General features: G+C 29.7%; 4 protein-coding genes and 1 long non-coding RNA gene across 9 annotated transcripts; 3 read left to right on the top strand and 2 right to left on the bottom strand.

Annotated features, from left to right (window-relative positions):
- Positions 1 to 686: 686 nt before the first annotated feature.
- Positions 687 to 7,533, top strand: LOC149032680 (contactin-like). The gene is given in 8 exon segments (XM_089172189.1): positions 687 to 1,259; positions 2,782 to 3,605; positions 3,706 to 4,084; positions 4,179 to 4,281; positions 4,407 to 4,879; positions 4,958 to 5,236; positions 5,354 to 5,803; positions 5,883 to 7,533. Coding segments are annotated over 7 exon segments (3,678 nt in total). The 5' UTR covers positions 687 to 1,259; positions 2,782 to 2,789; the 3' UTR covers positions 7,061 to 7,533.
- A 482-nt stretch (positions 7,534 to 8,015) lies between these two features.
- On the top strand, positions 8,016 to 14,106 carry LOC107069105 (contactin). Its single transcript, XM_089172188.1, has 9 exons — positions 8,016 to 8,085; positions 8,168 to 8,237; positions 8,348 to 9,171; positions 9,270 to 9,648; positions 9,743 to 9,845; positions 9,917 to 10,389; positions 10,468 to 10,746; positions 10,864 to 11,313; positions 11,392 to 14,106. Exons 3-9 carry the CDS (start codon positions 8,356 to 8,358, stop codon positions 12,576 to 12,578), a joined length of 3,687 nt encoding a protein of 1,228 aa, XP_089028314.1. The 5' UTR covers positions 8,016 to 8,085; positions 8,168 to 8,237; positions 8,348 to 8,355; the 3' UTR covers positions 12,579 to 14,106.
- Positions 14,107 to 14,318: 212 nt separating this feature from the next.
- On the top strand, positions 14,319 to 21,645 carry LOC107069104 (alpha-N-acetylgalactosaminidase). 5 transcript variants are annotated; one of them, XM_015326097.2, is made up of 8 exons: positions 14,319 to 14,450; positions 18,564 to 18,726; positions 19,094 to 19,268; positions 19,429 to 19,603; positions 19,754 to 19,848; positions 20,628 to 20,987; positions 21,078 to 21,242; positions 21,317 to 21,645. In XM_015326097.2, exons 2-8 carry the CDS (start codon positions 18,566 to 18,568, stop codon positions 21,506 to 21,508), a joined length of 1,323 nt encoding a protein of 440 aa, XP_015181583.1. In that variant the 5' UTR covers positions 14,319 to 14,450; positions 18,564 to 18,565; the 3' UTR covers positions 21,509 to 21,645. The 5 variants fall into 5 exon arrangements, with proteins under 5 accessions (XP_015181583.1, XP_015181578.1, XP_015181582.1 ...); XM_015326092.2 differs by having other exon boundaries at positions 14,357 to 14,450; positions 18,555 to 18,726; XM_015326096.2 differs by lacking the exon at positions 14,319 to 14,450 and adding an exon at positions 16,601 to 16,857.
- Positions 15,728 to 16,854, bottom strand: LOC149032679 (uncharacterized). The gene is made up of 2 exons (XR_016176480.1): positions 16,715 to 16,854; positions 15,728 to 16,132 (listed from the first exon to the last, which is right to left on the bottom strand). It is a non-coding gene; the product is annotated as an uncharacterized LOC149032679 (long non-coding RNA).
- Positions 21,646 to 21,668: 23 nt separating the features above from the next.
- Positions 21,669 to 27,744, bottom strand: Pfas (phosphoribosylformylglycinamidine synthase). The gene is made up of 19 exons (XM_015326089.2): positions 26,959 to 27,744; positions 26,751 to 26,892; positions 26,497 to 26,647; positions 26,016 to 26,406; positions 25,819 to 25,931; positions 25,466 to 25,726; positions 25,331 to 25,404; positions 25,102 to 25,258; positions 24,696 to 25,030; positions 24,361 to 24,597; positions 24,162 to 24,287; positions 23,865 to 24,092; positions 23,600 to 23,798; positions 23,217 to 23,482; positions 22,923 to 23,139; positions 22,650 to 22,829; positions 22,404 to 22,565; positions 22,049 to 22,330; positions 21,669 to 21,951 (listed from the first exon to the last, which is right to left on the bottom strand). The coding sequence occupies exons 1-19, from the start codon at positions 27,225 to 27,227 to the stop codon at positions 21,773 to 21,775; spliced, it is 3,969 nt and encodes a 1,322-aa protein (XP_015181575.1). The 5' UTR covers positions 27,228 to 27,744; the 3' UTR covers positions 21,669 to 21,772.
- Positions 27,745 to 27,974: the final 230 nt, after the last annotated feature.

Below are 27,974 nucleotides of genomic sequence, written 5' to 3'. Positions count from 1 at the left end.
TAGGTTGTATACATGTACGCACATATTCTTAAGGGTCGACGCTGTAAAAAAACCATTAGAAGCACCTTACGAAGGTCCATACGAAATTATACAAAGACTTACAGATAATATTTTCAAAATTAACTATAAAGGAAAACATATAAATGTATCTATAGAAAGACTAAAACCAGCGTTTGTCGAAAAAGATTGCAATACCGATTCGTATGTACCAATTAAAACTTATTAGGTTAGGATAGAGATAATGCAATATTTTTATATATCTTTATATATTTTTATATTTTTATACACTTGTAAACATCTATAATTTTAAGTTTCGCATTTTATGTAATAAGAAAAATGCTCCGAAGGGAGTAATGTAGCGGTACGACCGATGGTCGCGCCATCTAAGTTACTAGAAGGCTAGGGAACCACGCTAGCAAGTGTGGTCACCAGACGAGTACAGTCTGTGCGTAGCCGTCGAGAAGTGTACAAGAAAGAAAAGCAAGTCGCATCCTAACAATAAAGATCATAAAACAAATTCAGTCTAATATTATCTTTACTATAGAGAAACCCTCTACACATTTTCAAAGTGTGTCTGAAGGGTTGCATTCGTACAGGCGCGCATTTTTATAATTAAATTAATAATTAAATAAATAATTACAAATTAAAAGTACAAATAATATTATAATAATATTATATAATAAATTATCCTCGAAATTTATTTATTTGAAGGTCTCACTTCTAACTTGTGTGATATGCACTCATGTTTTTTTTTCCTTTTTTTATGCTTTATTATTTTTTGTTTCGTGTCTTAAAACGCGAAGCAGTAGGTGAAACCATACGAAACCCTGTTGAATAATTTGCTATACGTTTTTTTAGTTGGCCGTTGCATCGCTGCGCTTTATCGCTGCAGTTTTATTTTTATTTTTTCAAATCACCTCCATACTAAAGAAATTTTCACTTTAAAAAGGGACACTGGATAGATATGTGGCGTCTAATCTCCTGCTAGTAACTCCAGAGAGCAGCACAAGCATCAGCGGAAGAAGCCGCTAGTAGCGCTCCACTATTTCCTGACTCTCTTAATAGTAAATCCTGGTTCCTTCACACACCGGAAGCGCGAAGCAACCACTCGCCTCGATTATTTCGTTCGAATCTCTCGTCGTTACCACTCTCTGTGAAATTTTTTCTGAATAAAATTAGTTTTTTTTCAACCACTTAATATAGTCAATTTTCTTATCAATATCGAACACGTTCCGAAGATAAAAAGCACGAGTACAATCGTAAGTTTTTAAGTTTATTTTAATTGTAATTATTATTATTAATTGGCGTTAGGAATTTGAAAATTCATTGCCGCAAATACTAAATCATCCCCCATGCCTGCTGCATGCTTAACCATCTTAACCCATTACTCGCCACAATAAGAAAATGCAAAAAAAAAATTAAATTAACTGCCTAATGTTATTCATACTAACAAAATAGAACTATTTTTGCAACAATTGTTTTTTTTTTATTTACATATAAAAATTACTGCCTGTCCCATTTTTGGGACATTGATGGAATATAATAAGGTATACTAAGAAAACAAAAATTAAAGTATACTTTTAAAAAATAAGGTATATTTTTTTCGTTTCATCGAGTATTGAATCACAACGATTCTATCGAAATTTCCTCTTCAAAAATCGTTCTAAAAGATACATTATTATTCAATATTATTAATTATTAAAAATGTATGTATTTAATTTTACTCCGCCATTCTGTTAAATTTCAATTTTTCGTTTCGATCGAGGTTCATGGTACGAGAAATTCCTTCTAGTTTAATATACTTTTCGGTTTTTTTGATTTCATGTACTGTGAAGATCACTATAACTGCTGCAATGGGGTGACTTTCTTTTGGACCTTGAAAGACTGCGAATAACTCGCCTAATTTTCAAATTTTGGTCCAAAAATATTGCCATACATTTATTACATATCCACAAATATCACATTAATAAATTAAAATATTCCATGCAGTAGTTCTTCTATTTCATAGTAGTTTATTTAGGTAGTATTCTCTATTATATAGTAGTTTTCTATTTTTTAGAATTCCGAAAAATTACCTTTTTTTAAGCGTTCACACAAGCGGTACCCCTTAAATTTTTCAGATGGTCGAATCTTATGTAAAGACTACAATACACAAAACTTCTAAACAAGTTTTCGCTTCAAAAATATTTGAAAATGCGTCCCAAAAAAAGGCCATTGGCAAGTAATGGGTTAATCGACGTGATTTTACAACGTTAATGATGTCCAGTTAGTTGTACAGTCAATGTACTTCTACGTTATGAATTTTCCTCCATTCGGCTGTTTTCTATTGGCGTTTTGCACCAAAAATATTACGAAAAACTTTATTTTTGAAAACCATACATTTCCTTCCGTCCCGTAATGTAAGAGACCACCATAAGGGTTGCTACCATAAAGGACTACCGGTAGCATGATCATCCTGTATATTCTAATTTTTATTCGCCAAGACAGAACTCGCGAGCTAAGTAATTTACTGACCGAACAAAAGCATGCATTACTTAAATTAATTCTTTTCTTAAGTTCCTCGTTTATTTAATTTGTCTGAATTATGATCGATGCTAAATACCTAAAGATGATGACCAGTCCAAAAATTTTATCCCGGACGACTATAGTTCCAATATTACGAATATTCTAAATTCTATTTATTTCTTTTAATATTCTAAAATAATCCTTTACATTTGTGCAGATTCTTACAAATAATTTATTTCCATAAATTTAAATTTCAAATATTTCGTTTATTTGTAGGCTATAAAATGAGAATGCATATTAATTGGTTATTGCTTCTTTTTTGCACACTTGGAACTACGAATATCGTATTAACACAAAATGCATTTTATAATGAAGAAAATCATAAGTGTCCTCAGAATTGGGTTAGATTTCAAGAATCTTGTTATCGTTTCATAAAAAGTCCCATAAAAGCACGAGAAGATGCAAGAAGGAATTGTCAAGCTTATCAAAGTGATTTACTAACGATTAATTCGTTGGAAGAGCATGGATTTATACTACATCAATTACTATGGCAAGATCCGCAGCATCGTCAGTGGTATACTGGTATTAAATATCAAGGCGGAGCTTGGATTAATGAAGCAGACAATACACAGTTAACTAACATGGACAATGCATTCTTACCTGAACCAGCTGATAATATTTTTGGAAAAGATTACTTGACGTACTCTTATCACAATAATTTGCAACGTTGGGGATTCGAAAAAGTTACAGGAATAGACAAATTATTGTACATTTGCGAAGCACCTATTTCTAATTTATATAATTTAGTCGAAGATGATCGTACTTATGAATACGGTGTACATATTGTTGATCCTTTAAAAGTTCCCAGAGGACCATATTTTATCAAGCAGCCCGTCAGTACAGTATTCGACTTGTCAAATAGAGAAACGACCAACCAAGTTTCTTTGAGTTGTCTCGCTGGTGGTTACCCTACACCAACTTATGAGTGGTTCAAAGAGGAATATGAAAATGATAGATTAATAGCATCGAGGATCGATCCTTTATTGAACACTAGATATACCATAAGCGGTGGTACGCTTATTATTTTTGACCCAGAACAAGTGAGATATTTTCTTTTTATCTTTTACATAAATTCATCTTTGTTAATACAAGACATTTAAAAAAAAATATATTAATGTAATAAATTAACTATTAATACAGACAGAAGATCGAGGTACTTATCATTGCAAAGCAACCAATACGTTTGGAACTATTATGTCGGAAAGTGTAGAACTTTCTTTTGGATATATTTTGGAATTTAATTTAAAACGTTCAGAAGAACGAGGTGACCAAAATTGGGGCAAAGCAATTTATTGCGATCCGCCACAACATTTTCCCGGTGTTAAATATTATTGGGTACGTGAATATTTTCCAAATTTCGTGGAAGAAGATAAACGTGTATTTGTATCCTACGATGGCACTCTTTACTTTTCCGCGTTGGAAACAATCGACAGAGGCCATTATTCCTGTAACGTTCAAAGTGAAGCATCAAATACAGGACGTAATGGACCATTCTTTCCGTTAAGGGTTGATCATCATTGTAATTATTTTTCAGTCATATATTAAATTTAATAAGTCCTCATAAGAAAATTAATTTTGTTAATATTAAAAGAATTTTGTTTTTTTATTTGTAGCATCATATCAACAATTAAAATTTCCAAAAAACTTTCCAAAGGCGTTCCCTGAAGCACCAGTAGCTGGTGAAGAAGTCAGGTTGGAGTGTATAGCGTTTGGATAGTAAGTATAGTTTATTGTTATTATGTCACATTAACAATACATAACAATCAACATAGTTGATTGTTATTATGAAACAATCTATTTTTTAGATTATCAAATATTTATAAAATAAAATTATTTTTCAGTCCAATTCCATCATATAGTTGGACAAGAAGCGGTGATTCCTTACCAAGAAACGCATACACAATAAGTTACAATCGTGTATTGATTATACCATACGTACGTGTAGAAGATCAAGGAGAATATGTTTGTAGGGCAAATAACGATAGACACTCTATTGAAAATTCTGTAAGATTATCTATCCAAGCTGCTCCTAATTTTACTATACCATTATTGGACAAACATATGGACAATAATGGAGAGTTAATTTGGACTTGCGAAGCTTTTGGTATTCCGGATGTAACATACAATTGGTTTAGAAATGGAGAGTTATTAGATAACAATACCATTCCACCAGAAGATAGAGATCGTTACCTTATTCAGGACAATGTTTTAAGAATATCGCGATTAGATCCGGATACAGATCAGGCTATGTATCAATGTCGTGCTAAAAATCAACTAAAAACTAAATATTCATCAGCTCAACTAAGAGTTTTATGTACGTTATCTTTCTAATAGAAATTTGAAAAACTATTTTTAAAATAAAATAATTTTTATTTAATCAATAATGTTGCAGCATTAAAACCATCTTTTAAAAAACGTCCTATGGAGCCAGAAACATATGCAGCAGAAGGAGGTAACATTACCATAATTTGTGATCCCGAAGCTGCGCCAAGACCAAAGTTTGTATGGAAGAAAGATGGTAATGTGATTGGTGCCGGTGGTAGGCGAAAAATTCTTAATAAAGGAAGTCTAGTGATCAAACCAGTTTCACGAGACGACGAAGGAACTTACGTTTGTACCGCTACAAATGAATATGGAAGTGATGAAACTCGAGGACGACTTATTGTATTACGTAAGAAATAAAATAGTTAAATTATAAATTAAATAGTCATGCTGACATCAATATATTCCTAATTTTAATCTTACAGGTTCATATAAAACGTATATTAATTTATTGTAAATATTGCAGGTAGTCCACGATTGGTAGAATCATTACCGCAGCGTATTATTATTGCTGTAAATCAAAATCAAACGTTGTACTGTTTAGCAGATAACGATGAGATGCTAGACGTTGCGTATTTATGGACGCACAACGGTATACGTATCAGAGAAAAAGATGTTCGTAACAATCCAAGACTAAATATTTATGGTGGTACATTAAATATCATTAATGCGACTCTTAGCGAAGCTGGAGAATACGAATGCATAGTTAAAAGTACAGTTAGTAAAATTTCAAGTAAAACAATTGTAATTGTGGAAGGACCACCTGGCCCACCGGGAGGTGTACAAGTTTTTAATATAGTTAAAACATCAGCAACGTTGCGTTGGACCGATGGTGCACTGAATGGTAGACAAATATTGGTGTATACCGTTAGTGCAAGAACAAATTGGAATCATACATGGTTTAATCTGATAGAAAGTATGTATAAATCTTTTTTTTTATACATAATACTGTTTATTTTCTAAAATCTATGTGTGTATAATATTCTTTTTTATAGATATCACAGCTACAGACGTTGATAGATACAATGGTCGTAAAGAAGCATTCATCAAAAACATATTAAATCCTTTCACAACTTACGAATTTCGTATATCAGCTTTTAACGAACTAGGATATGGATTACCATCAATGCCTTCTCCTCAATATAGCTCACCACCAGATAGACCTACTAAACCACCAAGTAACATTGGTGGAGGAGGTGGAAAAATAGGAGATCTTACGATGACATGGACACCCTTACCTCCGTCTGATCAAAATGGTCCTGAAGTTCATTATAAAGTTTTCTGGCGTCGTAAGGGTCACGAAACCGAATTCCAATCATTATTATTAAAAGAATACGGCAACATTGGTATATGTGTGGTTTAAATTCAACATGAATTTTATTATACTGAATACGAAATTAAAGTTCAATCATTAAATGATATTGGTCCGGGACCGGTTTCCGAAATACATACGATCTATAGTGCTGAAGATATGCCGCAAGTAGCACCACAACAAGTAGTTGCTCATGGTTTCAACAGTACAAGTTTGAACGTTAGTTGGGCACCCATTGAACAAACTCGTTTAAAAGTTGGAGGTAAATTAATCGGTCATAGGATAAAGTATTGGAAAGAGAGTAATAAAGAAGAGGATTCCGTATATTACCTTTCTCGTTCTACAAGACCATGGTCACTTGTCGTGGGATTACAACCTGATACTTACTACTACGTAAAAGTAATGGCCTATAATTCAGCCGGGGAAGGTCCAGAAAGTGAACGCTATTTAGAAAGAACTTATCGTAAAGCACCGCAGAAACCTCCCTCTTCTGTTCACGTCTTTGGCGTTAATCCATCAACGATTAGGGTTGTATGGCGTTATGGGCAACCAAGCTTGGAAGAGGAACCATTTATAGGATATAAAATACGTGTATGGGAGATTGATCAAGACATTAGTACTGCCAATGATACTATTATCCCTGGTGGTTCTAAACTCGAATCTTATATCAATAATCTAAATCCTGGCAAAGCTTACCATTTGAGAGTACTCGCATTTAGTAATGGTGGTGATGGACATATGTCTAGTCCTGTGCATACTTTTCAAATGGGGGATCCCACTGGTTTTCGAAGTAGCGTTAGAAATGAAATTCCAAATGCTAGTTTAATTTCACGATTTGGTAAGGTCCAAAAGGACCATTAGATGGCGCATCTTGGCCGCTTTAGGAAGTGCTGCCAATGTACGAAAAAGATATAGAGTTGAAGAACCTCCAAATGCGCTCCAACAATGTATTTGTTCTCTAGTCGTCATACGTGATACCTGTTCCAAAGTTTATGCTTTTATTATTATTGTTATTTTTAGTTTGCATTAGGAACTCGAAAGTTCATTGTCGCAAATACCAAATCCCGCTATTGTTCCGTCCCTGCGCGCGATCCTTTCATTCGCGATTTTCATATCCTATTTCTTTCAGATCCCTTCTAATACTGTCCTCCCAAAAAGACATTGAATCTCTTTTTAATATTAAATACACATGTATTCAATATTTTTCAATATTTTGTGCTACTAGGGTAGGTTCTGCTGTTTGGAACTCGAAATTCTCATTTTCCTGGTTGTTCTCGGATTCTACATTTAATAACCGATCAAAATAGTTTTTCCACGTGTTTAATATCTTTATTACATCTGAAACAAAATTATTATTCGTATCTTTCACTAGTTCCGTCCTAGCTTGGAACCCCTTTATACTTTTAAGATTTCTTATATTTTTATACATAAATATATAGTTCCAGACAAACATATTTTTATATCGTTATTGTTAGAAAAGAAAATAAGATTTGTAAAGAACTGAAACTATATTGTAGATAATTTCATTAATTATTTATTGATATATAAAAAAATAGGATTAATCATTATTCATGATCGTAATAATAAATAAAAATAATCAATTAAGTTATGTTCAAAAAAAGTATTAAACATAAAACAAAGTATTTCGCAAATTCGTAATTCGAAATTGTAATGTATCGAAAATCGAATATCGATAATAGCGATTTCGATATAGTCTCGTTTTTACTATATTCATTGAGCGGGACGCCGTGTATGTAGCCATTGTGTTGTTTTAGATCGTATCATCTAATTTTTGTTATTAACGTGCAATAAAAGTGTATAAGAGAAATGTAAATTATAAAAATATAAAAAGACACACTGAATAGATAAAAAGGACAAGAATAATCGTAAGTTTTTAAGGTTATTTTTAGTGTGATTTATAATCGTATTGAATAAAATAGGTTAAAATTTCCATTTTCTTAATTACAGTCATCGTGAGCCACACCCTGGCTTTGTCGATGTCAAACATTGAATTCCTATCATTTAAATCACGCATCAGGTCCGAAATTTATATTTTTTAATATTCTAAAATAATCCTTTACATTTGTGCAGAATTTAAATGTCATTTATTACAACAAATTTAAATCTAAAACGTTTACTTTTCTGTAGGCTATAAAATGAGAATGCATATTAATTGGTTATTGCTTCTTTTTTGCACACTTGGAACTACGAATATCGTATTAACACAAAATGCATTTTATAATGAAGAAAATCATAAGTGTCCTCAGAATTGGGTTAGATTTCAAGAATCTTGTTATCGTTTCATAAAAAGTCCCATAAAAGCACGAGAAGATGCAAGAAGGAATTGTCAAGCTTATCAAAGTGATTTACTAACGATTAATTCGTTGGAAGAGCATGGATTTATACTACATCAATTACTATGGCAAGATCCGCAGCATCGTCAGTGGTATACTGGTATTAAATATCAAGGCGGAGCTTGGATTAATGAAGCAGACAATACACAGTTAACTAACATGGACAATGCATTCTTACCTGAACCAGCTGATAATATTTTTGGAAAAGATTACTTGACGTACTCTTATCACAATAATTTGCAACGTTGGGGATTCGAAAAAGTTACAGGAATAGACAAATTATTGTACATTTGCGAAGCACCTATTTCTAATTTATATAATTTAGTCGAAGATGATCGTACTTATGAATACGGTGTTCATATTGTTGATCCTTTAAAAGTTCCCAGAGGACCATATTTTATCAAGCAGCCCGTCAGTACAGTATTCGACTTGTCAAATAGAAGAACAACCAACGAAGTTTCTTTGAGTTGTTTCGCTGGTGGTTACCCTACACCAACTTATGAGTGGTTCAAAGAGGAATATGAAAATGATAGATTAATAGCATCGAGGATCGATCCTTTATTGAACACTAGATATACCATAAGCGGTGGTACGCTTATTATTTTTGACCCAGAACAAGTGAGATATTTTCTTTTTATCTTTTACATAAATTCATCTTTGTTAATACAAGACATTTAAAAAAATATATTAATGTAATAAATTAACTATTAATACAGACAGAAGATCGAGGTACTTATCATTGCAAAGCAACCAATACGTTTGGAACTATTATGTCGGAAAGTGTAGAACTTTCTTTTGGATATATTTTGGAATTTAATTTAAAACGTTCAGAAGAACGAGGCGACCAAAATTGGGGCAAAGCAATTTATTGCGATCCGCCACAACATTTTCCCGGTGTTAAATATAATTGGGCACGTGAATATTTCCCAAATTTCGTAGAAGAAGATAAACGAGTATTTGTATCGTACGACGGCGCTCTTTACTTTTCTGCTTTGGAAACAATCGATAGAGGCAATTATTCGTGTAACGTTCAGAGTGAAGCATCCAATACAGGACGCAATGGACCATTTTTTCCATTAAGAGTTGATCCTCATTGTAATTATTTTTCAGTCATATATTAATTTTAAAAAGTCCTCATAAGAAAATTAATTTTGTTAATATTAAGAGAATTTTGTTTTTTGATTTGTAGCATCATTTCAACAATTAAAATTTCCGAATAACTTTCCAAAGGCGTTCCCAGAAGCACCAGTAGCTGGTGAAGAAGTCAGATTGGAGTGTATAGCGTTTGGATAGTACGTATAATTATTATGAACAATCTATTTTTTAGTTTATCAATTACTTATAAAATGAAATTATTTTTTAGTCCAATTCCTTCATATAATTGGACAAGAAGAGGTGGTTCCTTGCCAAGAAACGCATACACAATGAGTTACAATCGTGTATTGATTATACCATACGTACGTGTAGAAGATCAAGGAGAATATGTTTGTAGGGCAAATAACGATAGACACTCTATTGAAAATTCTGTAAGATTATCTATCCAAGCTGCTCCTAATTTTACTATACCATTATTGGACAAACATATGGACAATAATGGAGAGTTAATTTGGACTTGCGAAGCTTTTGGTATTCCGGATGTAACATACAATTGGTTTAGAAATGGAGAGTTATTAGATAACAATACCATTCCACCAGAAGATAGAGATCGTTACCTTATTCAGGACAATGTTTTAAGAATATCGCGATTAGATCCGGATACAGATCAGGCTATGTATCAATGTCGCGCTAAAAATCAACTAAAAACTAAATATTCATCAGCTCAACTAAGAGTTTTATGTACGTTATCTTTCTAATAGAAATTTGAAAAACTATTTTTAAAATAAAATAATTTTAATTCAATCAATAATGTTGCAGCATTAAAACCATCTTTTAAAAAACGTCCTATGGAGCCAGAAACATATGCAGCAGAAGGAGGTAACATTACCATAATTTGTGATCCCGAAGCTGCGCCAAGACCAAAGTTTGTATGGAAGAAAGATGGTAATGTGATTGGTGCCGGTGGTAGGCGAAAAATTCTTAATAAAGGAAGTCTAGTGATCAAACCAGTTTCACGAGACGACGAAGGAACTTACGTTTGTACCGCTACAAATGAATATGGAAGTGATGAAACTCGAGGACGACTTATTGTATTACGTAAGAAATAAAATAGTTAAATTATAAATTAAATAGTCATGCTGACATCAATATATTCCTAATTTTAATCTTACAGGTTCATGTAAATCGTATATTAATTTATTGTAAATATTGCAGGTAGTCCACGATTGGTAGAATCATTACCGCAGCGTATTATTATTGCTGTAAATCAAAATCAAACGTTGTACTGTTTAGCAGATAACGATGAGATGCTAGACGTTGCGTATTTATGGACGCACAACGGTATACGTATCAGGGAAAAAGATGTTCGTAACAATCCAAGACTAAATATTTATGGTGGTACATTAAATATCATTAATGCGACTCTTAGCGAAGCTGGAGAATACGAATGCATAGTTAAAAGTACAGTTAGTAAAATTTCTAGTAAAACAATTGTAATTGTGGAAGGACCACCTGGCCCACCGGGAGGTGTACAAGTTTTTAATATAGTTAAAACATCAGCAACGTTGCGTTGGACCGATGGTGCACTGAATGGTAGACCAATTTTGATGTATACCGTTAGTGCAAGAACAAATTGGAATCATACATGGTTTAATCTGATAGAAAGTATGTATAAATCTTTTTTTTATACATAATACTGTTTATTTTCTAAAATCTATGTGTGTATAATATTCTTTTTTATAGATATCACAGCTACAGACGTTGATAGATACAATGGTCGTAAAGAAGCATTCATCAAAAACATATTAAATCCTTTCACAACTTACGAATTTCGTATATCAGCTTTTAACGAACTAGGATATGGATTACCATCAATGCCTTCTCCTCAATATAGCTCACCACCAGATAGACCTACTAAACCACCAAGTAACATTGGTGGAGGAGGTGGAAAAATAGGAGATCTTACGATGACATGGACACCCTTACCTCCGTCTGATCAAAACGGTCCTGAAGTTCATTATAAAGTTTTCTGGCGTCGTAAGGGTCACGAAACCGAATTTCAATCATTATTATTAAAAGAATACGGCAACATTGGTATATGTGTGGTTCAAATTCAACATGAATTTTATTATACTGAATACGAAATTAAAGTTCAATCATTAAATGATATTGGTCCGGGACCGGTTTCCGAAATACATACGATCTATAGTGCTGAAGATATGCCGCAAGTAGCACCACAACAAGTAGTTGCTCATGGTTTCAACAGTACAAGTTTAAACGTTAGCTGGGCACCCATTGACCAAACTCGTTTAAAAGTTCGAGGTAAATTAACCGGTCATAGGATAAAGTATTGGAAAGAAAGTAATAAAGAAGAGGATTCCGTATATTACCTTTCTCGTACTACAAGACCATGGTCACTTGTCGTGGGATTACAACCTGATACTTACTACTACGTAAAAGTAATGGCCTATAATTCAGCCGGGGAAGGTCCAGAAAGTGAACGCTATTTAGAAAGAACTTATCGTAAAGCACCGCAGAAACCTCCCTCTTCTGTTCACGTTTTTGGCGTTAATCCATCAACGGTTAGGGTTGTATGGCGTTATGTACAACCAAGCTTGGAAGAGGAACCATTAATAGGATATAAAATACGTGTATGGGAGGTTGATCAAGACATGAGTACTGCAAATGATACCATTATCCCTGGTGGTTCTAAACTCGAAGCTGATATTACTAATCTGAGCCCTGGCAAAGCCTACCATTTGAGAGTTCTCGCATTTAGTAATGGTGGTGATGGACATATGTCTAGTCCTGCGCATACATTTCAAATGGGTGATGCCGCTGCTTTTCGAAGTAGCGCAGTAAATAATATTCCAAATGCTAGTTTTGGCATATTTTTAGTAATACTACTAAGAGCCTTCAATTACGCTTAAATCGTAATTGAATTTTTCTAAGATTAATTATTCGCTTTATTCGAATGCAAATTATTGCAATTTTAGATTCATCTTAAATCATTCCTTAATACATATGACTATAAAGTTTGTTAGAAAGATCTGAAAGATTATTTATACATTTATAAATTTATATATAGATATTTATATATATATGAATTTTTTATATTTAGACTATAAAAAAAGAGTAATGATAAACAACAAAATACAGTATTGGTCAAAAGGCAATTTTTGAACTTAAAACACATTAATTGTCACGTTATTCATCTATGACCGCTGCCAAAACATGTAAAACTTGTATGGCAATCAATGTGTTTATTTAGGAACATGAAAACAAAATATGATTATAACATTTATCGGAAAAGAAAATCTTAAGAGAAAACAAAGAAATTTATCAAAATAAGAATGACATTTTTATATCGGTATTAATCAAACATTATATCTCGAGATAGAGAAGTTATATAGACAGCATTACAGATATTTACAATTTTTGTAGTGATTGATAACAGATTATTATTTTATCTTTAATCTTTTATATTATAGCTATATACATATACATATATTTTAACTAAACGTTAAAAGTGATACAATTCCTGTTTATAAAAAACGATTTTTAAGGTGCCTTTATGCATAAATAATTCTTATTGCCTTATTAATACTGAGAGATTCACGTTAAACTTGGAATAAAAGAAAAAACTCTGTAATGCTATTTATATATCTTATCTTAATTGTTATAAGATTTTATATATATCTAACTTAATTAACCGAAGTGTTCTTGTATCATTAGAGAGCAGAAAAGAAAAATACACGTGTAAATAGTAGTTTATTAACAAGATAACTATTGCGATAATAGTAGTCATCATTTTTTTTATAACTTTATTGTTAGAAATATTTAAAAAATTAAAAAAAAGAAACATACAGAATAGAAAGTATATAATAAAGTATATATATATAATTTTTATATATTATTTTTTAATTAGCAATATTGGGCTAAATTTAAAACAGTTTCTATAACAAAGATATATATACTAAAAAAAAAATATATACTAGATACGTTTATATATCATCAGTAAATATGCATTCCGTATAAATTCGAATTTTGATTCAGTGAAGTAAGAAATTTAATTAATATATAATTTAAAAATTTATTACTATTATATATATATATATTATAAAAAGTTGAAGATGCATTTGCGCCTAATATCATTGATTAAAATGATATATATATTATTAATTTTTTTTTAATTTAATATTATTATTTTTTAACACTACATATAAAAAAGAAAAAAGACAGCTAACTTCATTTCCGTCCATACGATAATAAATGCAAGTAACGAGATGCGTGAATAAATTTTGTTAAATTACAATAATTGATAAAATTGATTTAACAAAAAAAAATGTTTCGCATAGCGTTGCTTGAATGAATACTTAGATTTAATAACGAATTATGTTCTGTAGTATTAAGAAATTTCATACGAAATATATATATCCTCGATATTTTTTAATAATGCATCACCTTTTTTCTTTTTGTTTTTCTCTCTTTATCTTTTAATCGACGATATATTAAATGCGCTATACACTTAATGAATACCAAACACTCTCTTAATATAAAAAGCGTTTATCTATATTAAATAAAATTTTTATCGAATCAATCTTTATCAATATTTTTAGATAATAGGATGGGTTGACGAACTTGTGTTATCAATTGATACTATAAAGGATTATCCAATAATTGACTTTAAACATACAAGAGAAGTACTTTAAACGAGCTTATATATAAAACGAACTGAGCTCGAAGAGATTAATAAGTAGTATATCACCGATGAACTTATAATATCTATATTATTGAATAAGGTAAGACGCATTAGAAATTTTGTTTGATTAAAAACATTTTAAATATTATTTAAGGAAAAATATTTCTTTTACAATCTTAAATAACAAATAAACATCATTGTTTTTATTTTTATTTTTATTTCTTCTTTTTGGAGAATGAGGAGTAAACAAATATTGAAATGATCTAAAATGATCACACGATAAATGCAATTGATATTAAATACAAATAATATATATATACTACTATCGATAACAAGAAAAATAGATTAATTAAAAGCCAACTGACAAAAATGATATCCGTCTTAATCAAGATAATTGATTGTAATTAATTTTATTTTTGACATACATTCACATACATGTGCAGGAAAATATACAAAAAATTTCATTCGTTTTACATACGTCGAATATTTACGTAATACCACGATGACAATAATAATAATAATAATAATAATATTAATAATAATAATAATAGTAAAAAATAAAAAAGATTAAAAAACGAGGGCAGTAAAACAATGAGTTCACAAAGAACGAGGTTAACTAAAGTGATCGCAATAATACACATAATATTATGCTATCCTTTTATTATGTTATCCTTGTTCTATATGCACCCAAACAGTATAATGTTCATTAACCTTGATATACATTTATTTTTTTAACTTCTAAAAAAAGAAACAAAAATAATTGTGAAGAGGAAAAAAATTAACAAATAAGCATGCAAACAATTTTCTTAAAATACTTTACGCGGTTAAAGAAGTAGTAGGATAAAAGAACCGTAAAAAAGAAAAAGAAAATAAATTCAAGGTCTTTATTTAAATACCTATCATCGCAAACAAGGTTTATATATTTTTTAATTTAATGAAATAAGTTTGTCTATTTAAAAAAGCTAATATATAAAAAAGGATTATAAAATAGTAATAGAAAAAGTTTAAATGCTATTATAGTGAAACATACCTAAAAATAGATATATAAATAAAAGTAATGGAGTGGTTTTAAGAGAGCCTTATTGATAATGTGTTATACACATCTAGGAAGTAATATTCAAGTAGTTATTACTTTTACTCCTAAACGTTTCATAAAAACATTACGAATATTATTAATGTTTATATTCAATAATAATGACAGAATTTACAGTTGTACAAATACTAACCACATACATACACACGAATGCACAAAAGACCATAAATGTTACACTGTTTGACAAGTTTGCTGGTAGTTGCATTTGTAATTCCATTTGAATTATTTTAAAATCGTTAGATACGTGTATACACCGGTACTTAAGATTCAATACAATTTTTACATACTCTTTTATTAAATTTATTTAATTATTTATTATCATATAATATAAATATTATGTAACATATTTTTTAAAAAGTATAAAGTTTCATTTTTATACAAATATAATATTTTAAGATTAGATGCATGATTATAATTATTAACGATTGCAGTGATTTATGTGGATCATTCGATTAGAATTAATTTATTGATAAAAAATATTTTTTGTTTTATTCTTTTTCGTCGATCATAATGTCGATCGTTGTTTAAGATAAATGACATATAAATTACCTAAACGAGTGTATATATCAATGGTATTGCAATAGGCTGTTTTACTTCGTGTTATAAGGTATGCCTTTATTTTCTTTTTTTCTTTTTACTCGCGTGAATGTAACTTAAGTATAGTTTGTGCGATCTTTCCAAAGATTAAGCTGTAAAGAAACATTGTTACTCGGTATTATTTCAAATTCGCGCGTTTTTTCGAAAAAAAAAAAGTATCAAAAACGTTGATTGGCGGATTTTTCGAGGGTTCGTATTAGTTTCTTGTTTTTAAATCAAAATTCTTTTTTACTTAACATTAACTACAATTATATACAAATTAGTTAAGATGTTTATTTATTTTATGTTGTTTTTCTAAGAAGAATGTTAAATTTTATTAGAGTAATTGTTTTTTTGAAAAAAATAATTTAGAAATTTTTGATTTTTTGGGCAATTTAAATAATCGAATATATCGCGCATTTTTGGTGAATTTTCAAAGTTCGTATTATTTTTTTTAAACATCAAATTATTCTAGGATAATAAATAACTACAATAACTTAAAAATTAGATAATCATTTTTATTTAATTTTTCTCGTAATATATATATATTAAATTAAAATAATATATTAAAATGAAAAAAAATAAAAATTAGTGAATTGTTTAATGTATTGAATTGTTAAATATGGCGAGTATTTAGTAACATCGAATAAATCATTATCGTATTTAGTGTGACATTTCCTTTGTCCGATAGATACCTTCGCTTTTCGATTGCCATTCTGATTTCGTAAGAGACATAAAGATCTGTTGTATATAGATACATATATATATATATATTTCTTGTTTAGTTATAATACTTTTGATTTCCGGGCTCATAGATTTTCTTTCGAACTTTCTCACGGTTTGTGTTTAAATCACGTGAATAATACATTACGAATACGTATAGTAGTAGTACATATTTATCGTCTTTAGTAATATCCAATGCCATTCATATTCCGTCGTCATTGCGTTTATTAAATTCTTTACTATCTCTTTCTTTCTCACACGTTTAAAACCACCTACTCATTTATATTACATACCAAGAAAACGAGAAGGGCGAGAAAGATATATATAGGTTACCCCAAAAGTTATTTTACTATGAAAAAAAAATATTGAATCATAAAAAATATTTTTTAGTTTAATATTATTACAATATTTTATTATTTACTATATATATAGGTTGTCCTAAAAGATTTTTAATCAAGAGATTAGAAAATTAAATTAATTTATCAATTGATTCAATTAATTTATAATTTCTCGGACAATAAAGTAACTTTTGAAATAACCTGTATGCACATATACATGTAAACAATGTACATATATATTGTATATATTCACATAGATAAAATTATCTCGATTAGAAGAATATAGGATAAGATACATGAAATCATAATCAAAGAACACGCCTAAGTGATTGGAAAGCTTTAGAAGATACGAAGATTTTATGTAGATATATTCATATGTTTTTCTTTTTTTTCTTTTTCTCTCTCTCTCTCTCTCTTTTATTTTAATACAGAAGCAAATATTCTGTTAGAAATTAAGATAACAAGATAAAGTATCTTTTTTTTTATTATTTCGATAAAATTCATTGTACAATCGATCTAAAAATTAGTAAGTTTGTTCTTTTTTGTAATTTCCTTTTAAGTTTTTTTTTTTTTTTGTAAAATCGCTTTACACTTCAATTATCACTTTCTCTTTGTTCCACATATATAAATATACTCGCGTTTTCGATCACGTTTGATAATCATTTCGTTTATATATTTAAATTAATTAATTTAAAATAATAATTATATACAATTGTTCTCTACTTACACTCATTTACACACACTTGATATACTCACACACATACATACAGAATTCTTGCCATTTGACGGGAGTATGTTGTATAACCTATAAAAAATAAATTCGAAAAAGAGTGAGTGTGTGTGTGAGAGAGAGAGAGAATACGATGGTCAATTAAACATGAAAAAGAAAAAATTTGTGAAGGTAAACAAAAAAAACGAGCATTTTACGGGTATCTTGTACCTTTCGTACATGACTATCGAAAGGAGGAAAGAGAGAGAGAGAAAAAAGAAAAAACAGAATGTGCAATATACCGGCGATGAATCTCACCACTATTAAAAGTGATAGTTGTGTGTTTATGTGTGTCGTATGTTTGTGCGAGGAGACCAATGTACACGAGTTTAAACGAAGGTGGTTGTGTATAAAAATGAAATGGGGCATTGGGTGAAAGTGCTCTTGGCTTGGAAGTCTTATATCAGATCAGTGTGCCAGGAGCAGCATAAGATGCCTATGGAGATCTTGTCTTCGTCCTGATGACGAGATCCCAGTGCATTTTTAACCCTGTGTCTCTTTAAAGAAAACAAAAAAAAGATAACAACAAACATACATCTTTTATAATTTCTCTTTTTTTCCAAAATTATGCAACCAAAATCACTTTGTAATATATTTCATTAAAGTTTGTTCATTAAATTGGATCAAAAGAGAGAAAGAGAGAGAGAGAGAAAGAGAAAGAAAAAAATAATATATACAAAAAATAAAGTATTAAGACGTGCATAGTATTTGCAGAAATGGTGCTAAACGTGTGGATATGGTGCTTTCTTGTGTCGGCAAGTAATGTGGTAATAGCTTTGGAAAATGGATTAGCTAGGACGCCACCCATGGGATGGTTGGCATGGGAAAGGTTCAGATGTAACACCGACTGCAAAAATGATCCTGACAATTGTATAAGGTAATGTATACTTTTACTTTCTTCTTTTTATGTCCAACGCAGTTACATCGACATGCTTAATTTGGAAATTTTGTTATTATTCTTTATTCATTTTAATTTATTTGATTCTATTTCTGTGATTAATAATGTTAATCAGATAGATATACTTGGTAAATGTTATATTTATACCCTTTATTATTTGATTCATATTTTTTGTTATTCTTGTATTATATAAACAAATTTTTATTATAATAAGTAAATGAATTCAAGGTTTATTTGCGACAAATAATATTTGATATTACAATTAATTGTTTATGTATTTCTGGTTTTATTATGTTGTAAAGTTTGCTTATTTTTTATTAATGTTATTTATTGTTTTATATCACAGCGACCAACTATTTCGAACAATGGCTGATATAGTTGTAGCAGATGGATATGCAGCAGTAGGATATGAATATATTAATATAGATGATTGTTGGTTAGAGAAAGACCGAAGTTATGATGGCCAGTTGGTCCCAGATAGAAAACGTTTCCCATATGGAATGAAAAATTTAGCCGATTATGTAAGTTAACATAATCTTTTCTATGTTATTTTAAAGAATTTTAAGATCAGACTCTACTAAATCTTTACAACTATATAAAGTAATTTTTATAGCTTTGTTATATTAAATATTATATCATTTAATATTGTTATTATTATTTATGGTATATGTATTTGTTCAGATTCATTCGAAGGGACTTAAATTTGGAATTTATGAAGATTTTGGCAATTACACGTGTGCTGGTTATCCTGGAGTTATCGGACATCTAGATACTGATGCACTGACCTTTGCATCTTGGGATGTAGATTATGTAAAATTGGATGGGTGTTATGCACATCCATCAGATATGGACAGAGGTATGTTAACATTAAAGCATTAATAATGAATGTTTATTCCAATAAAATAAAATCTTCTTTATTTTACTCCAATTTAATGAAATAATTAATATATACAATTTCAATCATATTAAAATAAACATAAAATGATTATATCATTTAATATTTCAGGATATCCCGAATTTGGATATTTTCTGAATCAAACAGGTAGATCTATGATATACTCGTGCAGTTGGCCTGTTTATCAAATATATGCTGGTATGAAGGTCAGTATTATAAACTTTATATAATAATATTCATGATTTTTCTTTTTTTTTCTTTTTATAAAATATTATTTAATCATTTTTCCAAGCTTATCAATTTCTCAAATATTTTCCCTTTAAAGTTTCTCTCATCTCAATAACAATGTTGTACATTTTTCTGCTTTTTCATTTTGATTTTCCTTTTCTTTTTTTCTTCTTAACAAGCATAAAACTAGCTCTGTCTACACAATGGCATACCATGTCGTTAGTCCTCTGTTACGGGTACGCCCCACTCTAACCCTCTCTCTCTAGCTGTGATCACCGTAATCTTGACTACTACGCGAAGAGAAGCTATGGATTGATAAACACGAGATCGGCAGCGAGTGAGAGTGATGGAGTGGGGAGATAGACTATCATACATATTATAGGTAACTCTATACAGAGAAAGAAAAAGAGAGTACTATACTTATGTTAGGAAACAAGAGATGTACACTGAGAGACACACACGTATTATTCAGTTACACGAAAAGAATTAAATTACTCGAGAATAATAACGAGCATAATAATAGTCCCATAGACTTTTCCTCTCGGTTGACAGTAAAAGTACAAGTTATTAGGAGAATCTTACTACACTTTCATTCATTTAATTGCTTGTATTCATATAGTTAATTTTAATTCGTAATAGACATATATATATATATATATATATATATATATATATATATGTCTATGTCATTATATATATATATATATATATATATATATATATATATAATGAAACTATTAATTAATTCAATTTTTAGCCAAACTTCACAGCGATAATAGAACACTGCAACTTGTGGAGAAATTTTGATGACATACAAGATTCGTGGCACAGTTTAGAAACTATTATCGATTATTATGGAAACAATCAAGACTCTATTGTACCAAATGCTGGACCTGGACATTGGAACGATCCTGATATGTTAATTATCGGTAATTTTGGTTTAAGTTATGAGCAAAGTAAAACTCAAATGGCTCTGTGGGCTATTTTAGCAGCACCTTTGTTAATGTCGGTTGATCTTCGAACGATTAGACCAGAATACAAAGCTATTTTACAAAACAAGAAAATAATTGCTGTCGACCAAGATCCACTTGGTATACAAGGTCGTCGTATATATAAAGTTAGTAATTTAATTTTACACACTACAATTGAATATATATATATATATATAAATTGCATTTGTTAATAAAATATTGATTTATTTTTGTAGCATAAGGGTATTGAAATATGGGCACGACCGATAACGCCGATACATCAATCGTATTATTCTTATGCGATAGCATTTTTAAATAGAAGAACAGATGGTACACCTTCGGATGTTTCAGTCACATTAAAAGAACTCGGTTTGCAATTCCCTGGAGGATACAAAGTAGAAGTAAGTTATTAACATTAAAATTCATCACTTATTTAATATGCAAACGTAAATACTTATGATATGAACATTTTTAGGATTTATATGAAGATGTGAACTATGGCGTCTTATTGCCACATACAAAGATCAAAGTTAAAGTTAATCCATCTGGTGTAGTTATTTTACGATGTGATTTACAACTGGATGACATCTATGCCTCAAGTCATTATACATCTTTTGAGCCTTTAAATCAAGTTTTCAAAGTTAGACAAAATCCATATGAAGAATGATTCTTTTTCAAAATCTTTTTATTATATACACATTTGACCATATAGTGATAATTACTGAAAATAGAAAGTAACAAAACTTACATAAATCTTAAATTTATCGAGAATGTTAGAAAAAAGTATTTTTTTTTTTTTTTTTTTGCAAAAGAAAGTAAATCTTACATACATATGATGATATATAGATAATGAATTTATTCTTACAAATATTCTAAACTCATTGATGACATCATACATATTCATGTAACATTCTCTAGCATTTTTATACATTCAATTTTTTTGTGATAAGCACCACACATACGCATTGTCAAAAATACGTTGCCAGGGGGACCTTTCATATTTCCATTCTACAGGTTTCCAAGGCCATTGCCACATTTGTGTGCATCTTTCTGGATGCGGCATCATAGCCAAGTGTCGACCATTCGCTGAACATATTGCAGCTATACCCTCTGAAATTAAAACAATCCATATTTTATAATTTTTTACGAATAAGTTTATATATATATATATATATATATATATATATATATATGTATCTCAACCCACCTATACTACCATTAGGATTGAACGGATATTTTTCAGTGGTATTACCACAATCATCAGTATATTTAATAGCAAGACAATTTAATTCTTTCAGCGTTCGCAATAATTCGCTGTTGCGGAATGTAAATCTTCCTTCACCATGTGCGACCCATACACCAAATACACTGCCCTCCATTCCTTGCAGCATGATGGACGGTGATTTTTCTATCTTAACATTACTCCATCGACATTCAAATTTCTCTGATATATTATGATCTAAGACAATACTTGGTTCTTCTTTATAGCCTATAATCATAAAGTAATCTTTAGTATCTGCATGCTAAAATTTTCTATTTTTCTATATAGTGTACTAATTTACCATTATCTTTTCCAATCCATCCTAACAAACTCATTAATTGACAACCATTGCACACTCCTAAACTAAACGTGTCTTTGGAATTAACAAATGTTTCTAATTGTTTTTGTAACAGAGGATTAAATTTCAAACATGCTGCCCATCCTTTTGCAGAACCTAATACGTCTGTAAATAATTTTCATTTATAAATAGAATATTTGTTAATATTCTTATTATTAATTATTTTATTAAATAAGCATGATACTTTACCTGCGTAACTAAATCCACCAGGGAAAATAATACCCTTGAATTTATCGAGCGTAACACTACTGGTTAACAAATCTTGCATCGTTACATCCCAAACTTCAAAACCTGCTTGTTCCAAAGACACGGCCATTTCTCTATCTCCGTTTATACCTTCTTCACGAACCACAGCAACTTTTATACTAGCTGTAATACAATTTAAGATATTATTGTTATATGAATACACGTAATAATGTTATTGTAAAAAATTCATATATATTAATTAACAATTACACTTACAGATTAACAATTTTTCTATCGAATGAGGCTTACAGTCAGGATCAAACGTTAATTTATAATCAGGAATAGTTCTTTCTTTCAGTCCATTGAATTCTTCTTGAGCGCATTTAATATTAGTTTGTCTACGTTCTAGTTGATAACTTGTTTCTTCCCACATGTACATTAATGGTTGGATAGTAGTATTTAATACTATCTTTCCATTTACTTTAAAAGTCACCTATAAAATAGAAATAATCATTCAATTCAATAATACATAATAAATATTTTGCGAAAATGAACATGTATAAATTATACCTTCGATTGAAATCCTAAACCAACAGATTTTCCTATCGAATATACTGGAACGTTGAATTGTTTAAATACATTCATTAAATATTCGTAATTATTTTCTTCTACTTCTAAAATCCATCCAACTTCTTCACAAAATAAAATGTCGATAGGAGATCCAGATTTATGTGAAATATTAATATCCAATCCAGATATTCCAGCAAATGCCATTTCTAATATACAAGTGATCAATCCTCCGTCACTTATATCATGACCAGCTAATATTTTTTCCTCTGTGACACATTATTATTATTATATGTACATATAATATATTTATTAATTTATTTAAATAAAATTAAAAATGTATATATATATATATATATATATATATATCTTCAAAAGATATTTACCTTTGATCAATTTTTGTGTAGCATTAAATGCATTTTGTATTAAACTTGCATTATCCACGTCTGGTGCATCGTTACCAAGTTGTTTATAGACTTGTGCTAAAGCTGTCCCACCAATACGACTTTTTCCATTGGATAAATCAACATAAATTAAATGTCCTTTCATTCCAGTTGAAGGTCCTTTTAAATCAGGTGTTATCACCTATTAAAATGCAAACATTAAAAAACATGCATATCAAATATAATAATAAAACAGACATTGACTCACTTTTTGTATGTCAGGACATGGTGCATAACAAGAAATAACGAGTGTTCCTGGTGCCTTAACAACATTATTTCCTACACGTGCAGCCATACTAAGAGAATCTTTACCACCATCTGCAGCTATACCAAATTCTTTCATAACAGAACATAAAGCATTACACGCTTCATACATAGCTGCGCCTTCACCCGGCAATTTTGCGGCCCACATCCAATTTCCACTACATTTAACATCCTAAAAATAGAATCATACGTTTGATTGTACATTAGTAATATAAGTATATTATTAATATATTAAATATACCTTAATATCTGAAATTGCAGCAAATACTAAATTACTCAAGGCTTCTGCCACTGTCATACGCGCTCCTGCAGATGCATTCACAAGACCTTTTATCGGTTGTTCGCCAATTGATGTTGCAATTCCATGCTAAAATAATATGTAAATAAATTTTTTTATCAATGTTTCCTAGAAATAGAAATGAGTAATTGCATTTTCTTACCGTCGAATACATTGAAATAGCGGTTACAGCAACATCAGCTAAAGGAGTATGCAATGGGCCAACACATTGTTGTTGTGCAATTAATCCAGTGACGCAACGATCGACTTTATTTACTAAATAACGTTTACTAGCAACTGCAGGCAAACGTAAAACTCTATCGAGAATTAAATTCACGGTTAAGTCATTAGGCAAACAGATCGGTGATAAATGTAGCTGTTTTCTTGTAAGATTATATGTCTACAAATAATAAGTACATTTAATTATTAAAATTTCTGTTAATGTAGTATTTATGGATATATTAAATTAAGTAAATAATTTAAATTTTGTTTTCTCACCTTCTGCGGCATTTTTCCAAGTACTAATTCAAGTTCTAAATCAACTGGATGCCTTACATTATTTTGTTCATATTTAGATAAATCAAAGTTATCATCTTCCGAAAGAATAATTTTTCCATTTCCAGTTACCTTTCCAACAAAATTTATTGGGCATTTTTCACGTTTTGCTATTCGATTGAGCAAATCGACGTCTTTTGGTTTACAAAGAATAGCATCATTTTCTTGATATTCTGCACCCCATAATTCTAATGTATTGATACTAGGATCACCCAGTTCAAATTTCTTTGTAAATATTACAGCTCCAGCTGGTTCAACCAATTCCTTCAGTACATTGCCTAAAAATGAATAATTGAATATTATTATATGCATTATATATATATATATATACTAATTGAATATTATTTACCATTTCCTCCAGCACCTTGATCATGAATACTGAGAATTGGATTATTTGTACCTAATTCTCCACATGCACGAATTAATCGATTTAATTTTTGTTCCATTTCAGCATCGCCTCTTTGCACTGCTCCAAAATCTAAATCCGATTTGTTATCACCTTGCACCTATAAATTATTGAACGTGTAATCAAATATAAAAGATACATTAACGAAATAATTTATTTGCAGAAAACATACTTCAACAGAACTTGCTGCACCACCGCCAACACCAATTCTATAAACAGGTCCTCCAATTTTTACAACTTCCATATCTACAAAAAAAAAAAAATATTTTAATATAACTTATATAATATTTTCATTTTTATTGCTTACCTTTTTCTGGAATTTCTTTTTTTGTCATATTTGCATCTACTGTACCAACACCTCCAGTAAACATTATAGGCTTTATCCATTCTCTTCTAACATTTTCGTGATCTAGCATACCAAAGGAACGTGCAAAACCAGATATAATTGGCTCTCCAAATTTATTTCCATAGTCAGATGCTCCGTTACTTGCTTCAATTATAATTTGTAACGGCGATGCCATATTACCGGGATAATGCCATTCTTTTTCTTCCCATGGTAAATTATAATCTTTATAGAAAAAAATATATATCAGATATAATTAGGATACGATTATATATAATTTAAACAATTTTTTCATATATATTAGATAAATAAGAAACCTGGTATGAGAAGATTTCCAACACTGTATCCTGCAGTTCCTGCAATATAATAGCCTCCTCTACCAATAGCTTGTATATCTCTAATACGTCCTCCTGTTCCTGTTGTAGCACCACTGCAAATTTTATTTATTCATCATAAAAAGTATAAAAGGAATTTAATAGTTAGATACACAATAAATAAATAATTTAAATTTTACCTAAATGGAGCAACACCAGTTGGAAAATTATGTGTTTCCGCAGTAAATATTAAATCTTGTTTAACTTTCTTTACATTAAAGTGACTACATTTAGACGAATCAATTGGTCGTAACAAGTTTATTTCGTAGCCTTTAATAGCGCTGCTATTATCGCTAAATTTAATAACATTATTTGGATTTGAATAATTTTGTGTATCAATGATCATATCGAGCAAAGATCGCTCCTCTTCTTTCCCATCAATAATCATTTTTCCTTTAAAAAACCAATGTCGACTATGCTCGCTGTTTGATTGTGCCAAATCAAAACATTCAACACTTGTTGGATTTCGTTTAAGTTTATGCAGAAACAAATTTGTATAATAATCTAAATCCCAATCATCAAAAGCCAAACCTATATCATGAAGAAATAAATCATTTTTTAATAATTTTTCATTTTAATTTATTAAATCATTATTGTATATTTGAATTTAATGACGTTTACCTAAGTGACTGCTTACTTCTTCTAAAGCTTTTTTTCCATATTTTAATATATTTACTTCAAACCATTTTTCAGGCTTAAATCCATGATCAAAACTTTCTATAGGTTTCATGTATCTACATTCTGTCATCTTATCATGTAAAACATCTACAATCTACAATAATAAAAATTCATCATATTAAGTATGTCATATGTCTATTTTTTTATTTTATTACATAAAATTAAAACTGATGAAACTAATTAATATATTTACATACTTTAGATTCTGTATCATGGTCCAATGTACCATTGTGTACGATACAAAATCTGATTGATACTTCTATTCTAGTTACTTTATCCAATTGTATCGATTTGCATATGGATACTACATTGCTTGAAAATGCAGTAGAAAAATTCAATCTGTAACAAGGTAGCATTTATTGGTTACAATAAAACTATTATATTTTAATATAAATGAATACTTACCTTGGACCAATTTCGATAACGGTAGTTGAACTATTATCTTTATCAAATACGCTAACATTTTTTAGTGTATCTGTTTCTATGGGCGAATTCAATAGCCATTGTAATAAGTTTAATTCTTTTTCATTTAATTTTTCTTTAACTTCAATGTAATAGCATAATTCAGTTTTAAGATCACTTACTATACTTGATAATTTATTGATATCATTTAATTTTTTATTCAATTGGGCTGATTTTAATCCAGGTAGTTTATAAAATTTTATTATAGCCATAATATAAATATTTATAAAATCAAATACTAATTAAAAATTAAGAACACTATATATTACTCTTTTTACCGCGTGGTTACAATCTTCTGATGATGGTCGTCGTCGTCGTCGCTTAGTTTTAATGATATTGTAAATTAAATACACATTAGACCCCCCAGCAAGTTTTTTAGATGAAAATAATGTAACCTCGTAAGATATCAGTAATTGTAGATTATATTGCAAAATACTAATATTTTTTATTTTTCTGTTATAATTTTTTTATCAGAACAACTATTACGAGGTCATCAAGGTCATCCAGATATCACATATTACAATATTATTTCAACGATTAACGTCATACTCTATTTTTTATTATAGTTGTTAATATTGTTATTGCATTATTGTTTGCGTTATGATAAAATAATATTATTTTTTAGAAATAGGAAAATTGAAATTTAAATTTACTTAATAGAAGTCATGCGCAGTTAGCTATTATACTAATTGAGTACACATGGAAATTTTTCTATCAACGATCACATAATTAGACATGTTACTTAGAAGATTATTAGAAAATAATTTTAAAAATGTAACATATAAAGTAAATATTTATTAAGGAATATGTTGCTAATATAAATAATAATTTATATTTTCTTATTTTATAGTATCAATATTCTATTTTGCAGATTCTATTAAATATTTTCTTAATCAAAATCGATAAGATAGATCGTTAATGGAATTGAATGTTGCGCCATTTATTTCGAAGATGTGATT

Source organism: Polistes dominula, unplaced genomic scaffold, assembly GCF_049000335.1.
Source record: "Polistes dominula isolate Pdom_NZ unplaced genomic scaffold, Pdom_raw_medaka contig_73, whole genome shotgun sequence".
Classification (NCBI taxonomy): domain Eukaryota; kingdom Metazoa; phylum Arthropoda; class Insecta; order Hymenoptera; family Vespidae; genus Polistes; species Polistes dominula.
The sequence above is the reverse complement of the archived record's forward strand: the minus strand, read 5'-3'. Positions and strand labels throughout refer to the sequence as shown.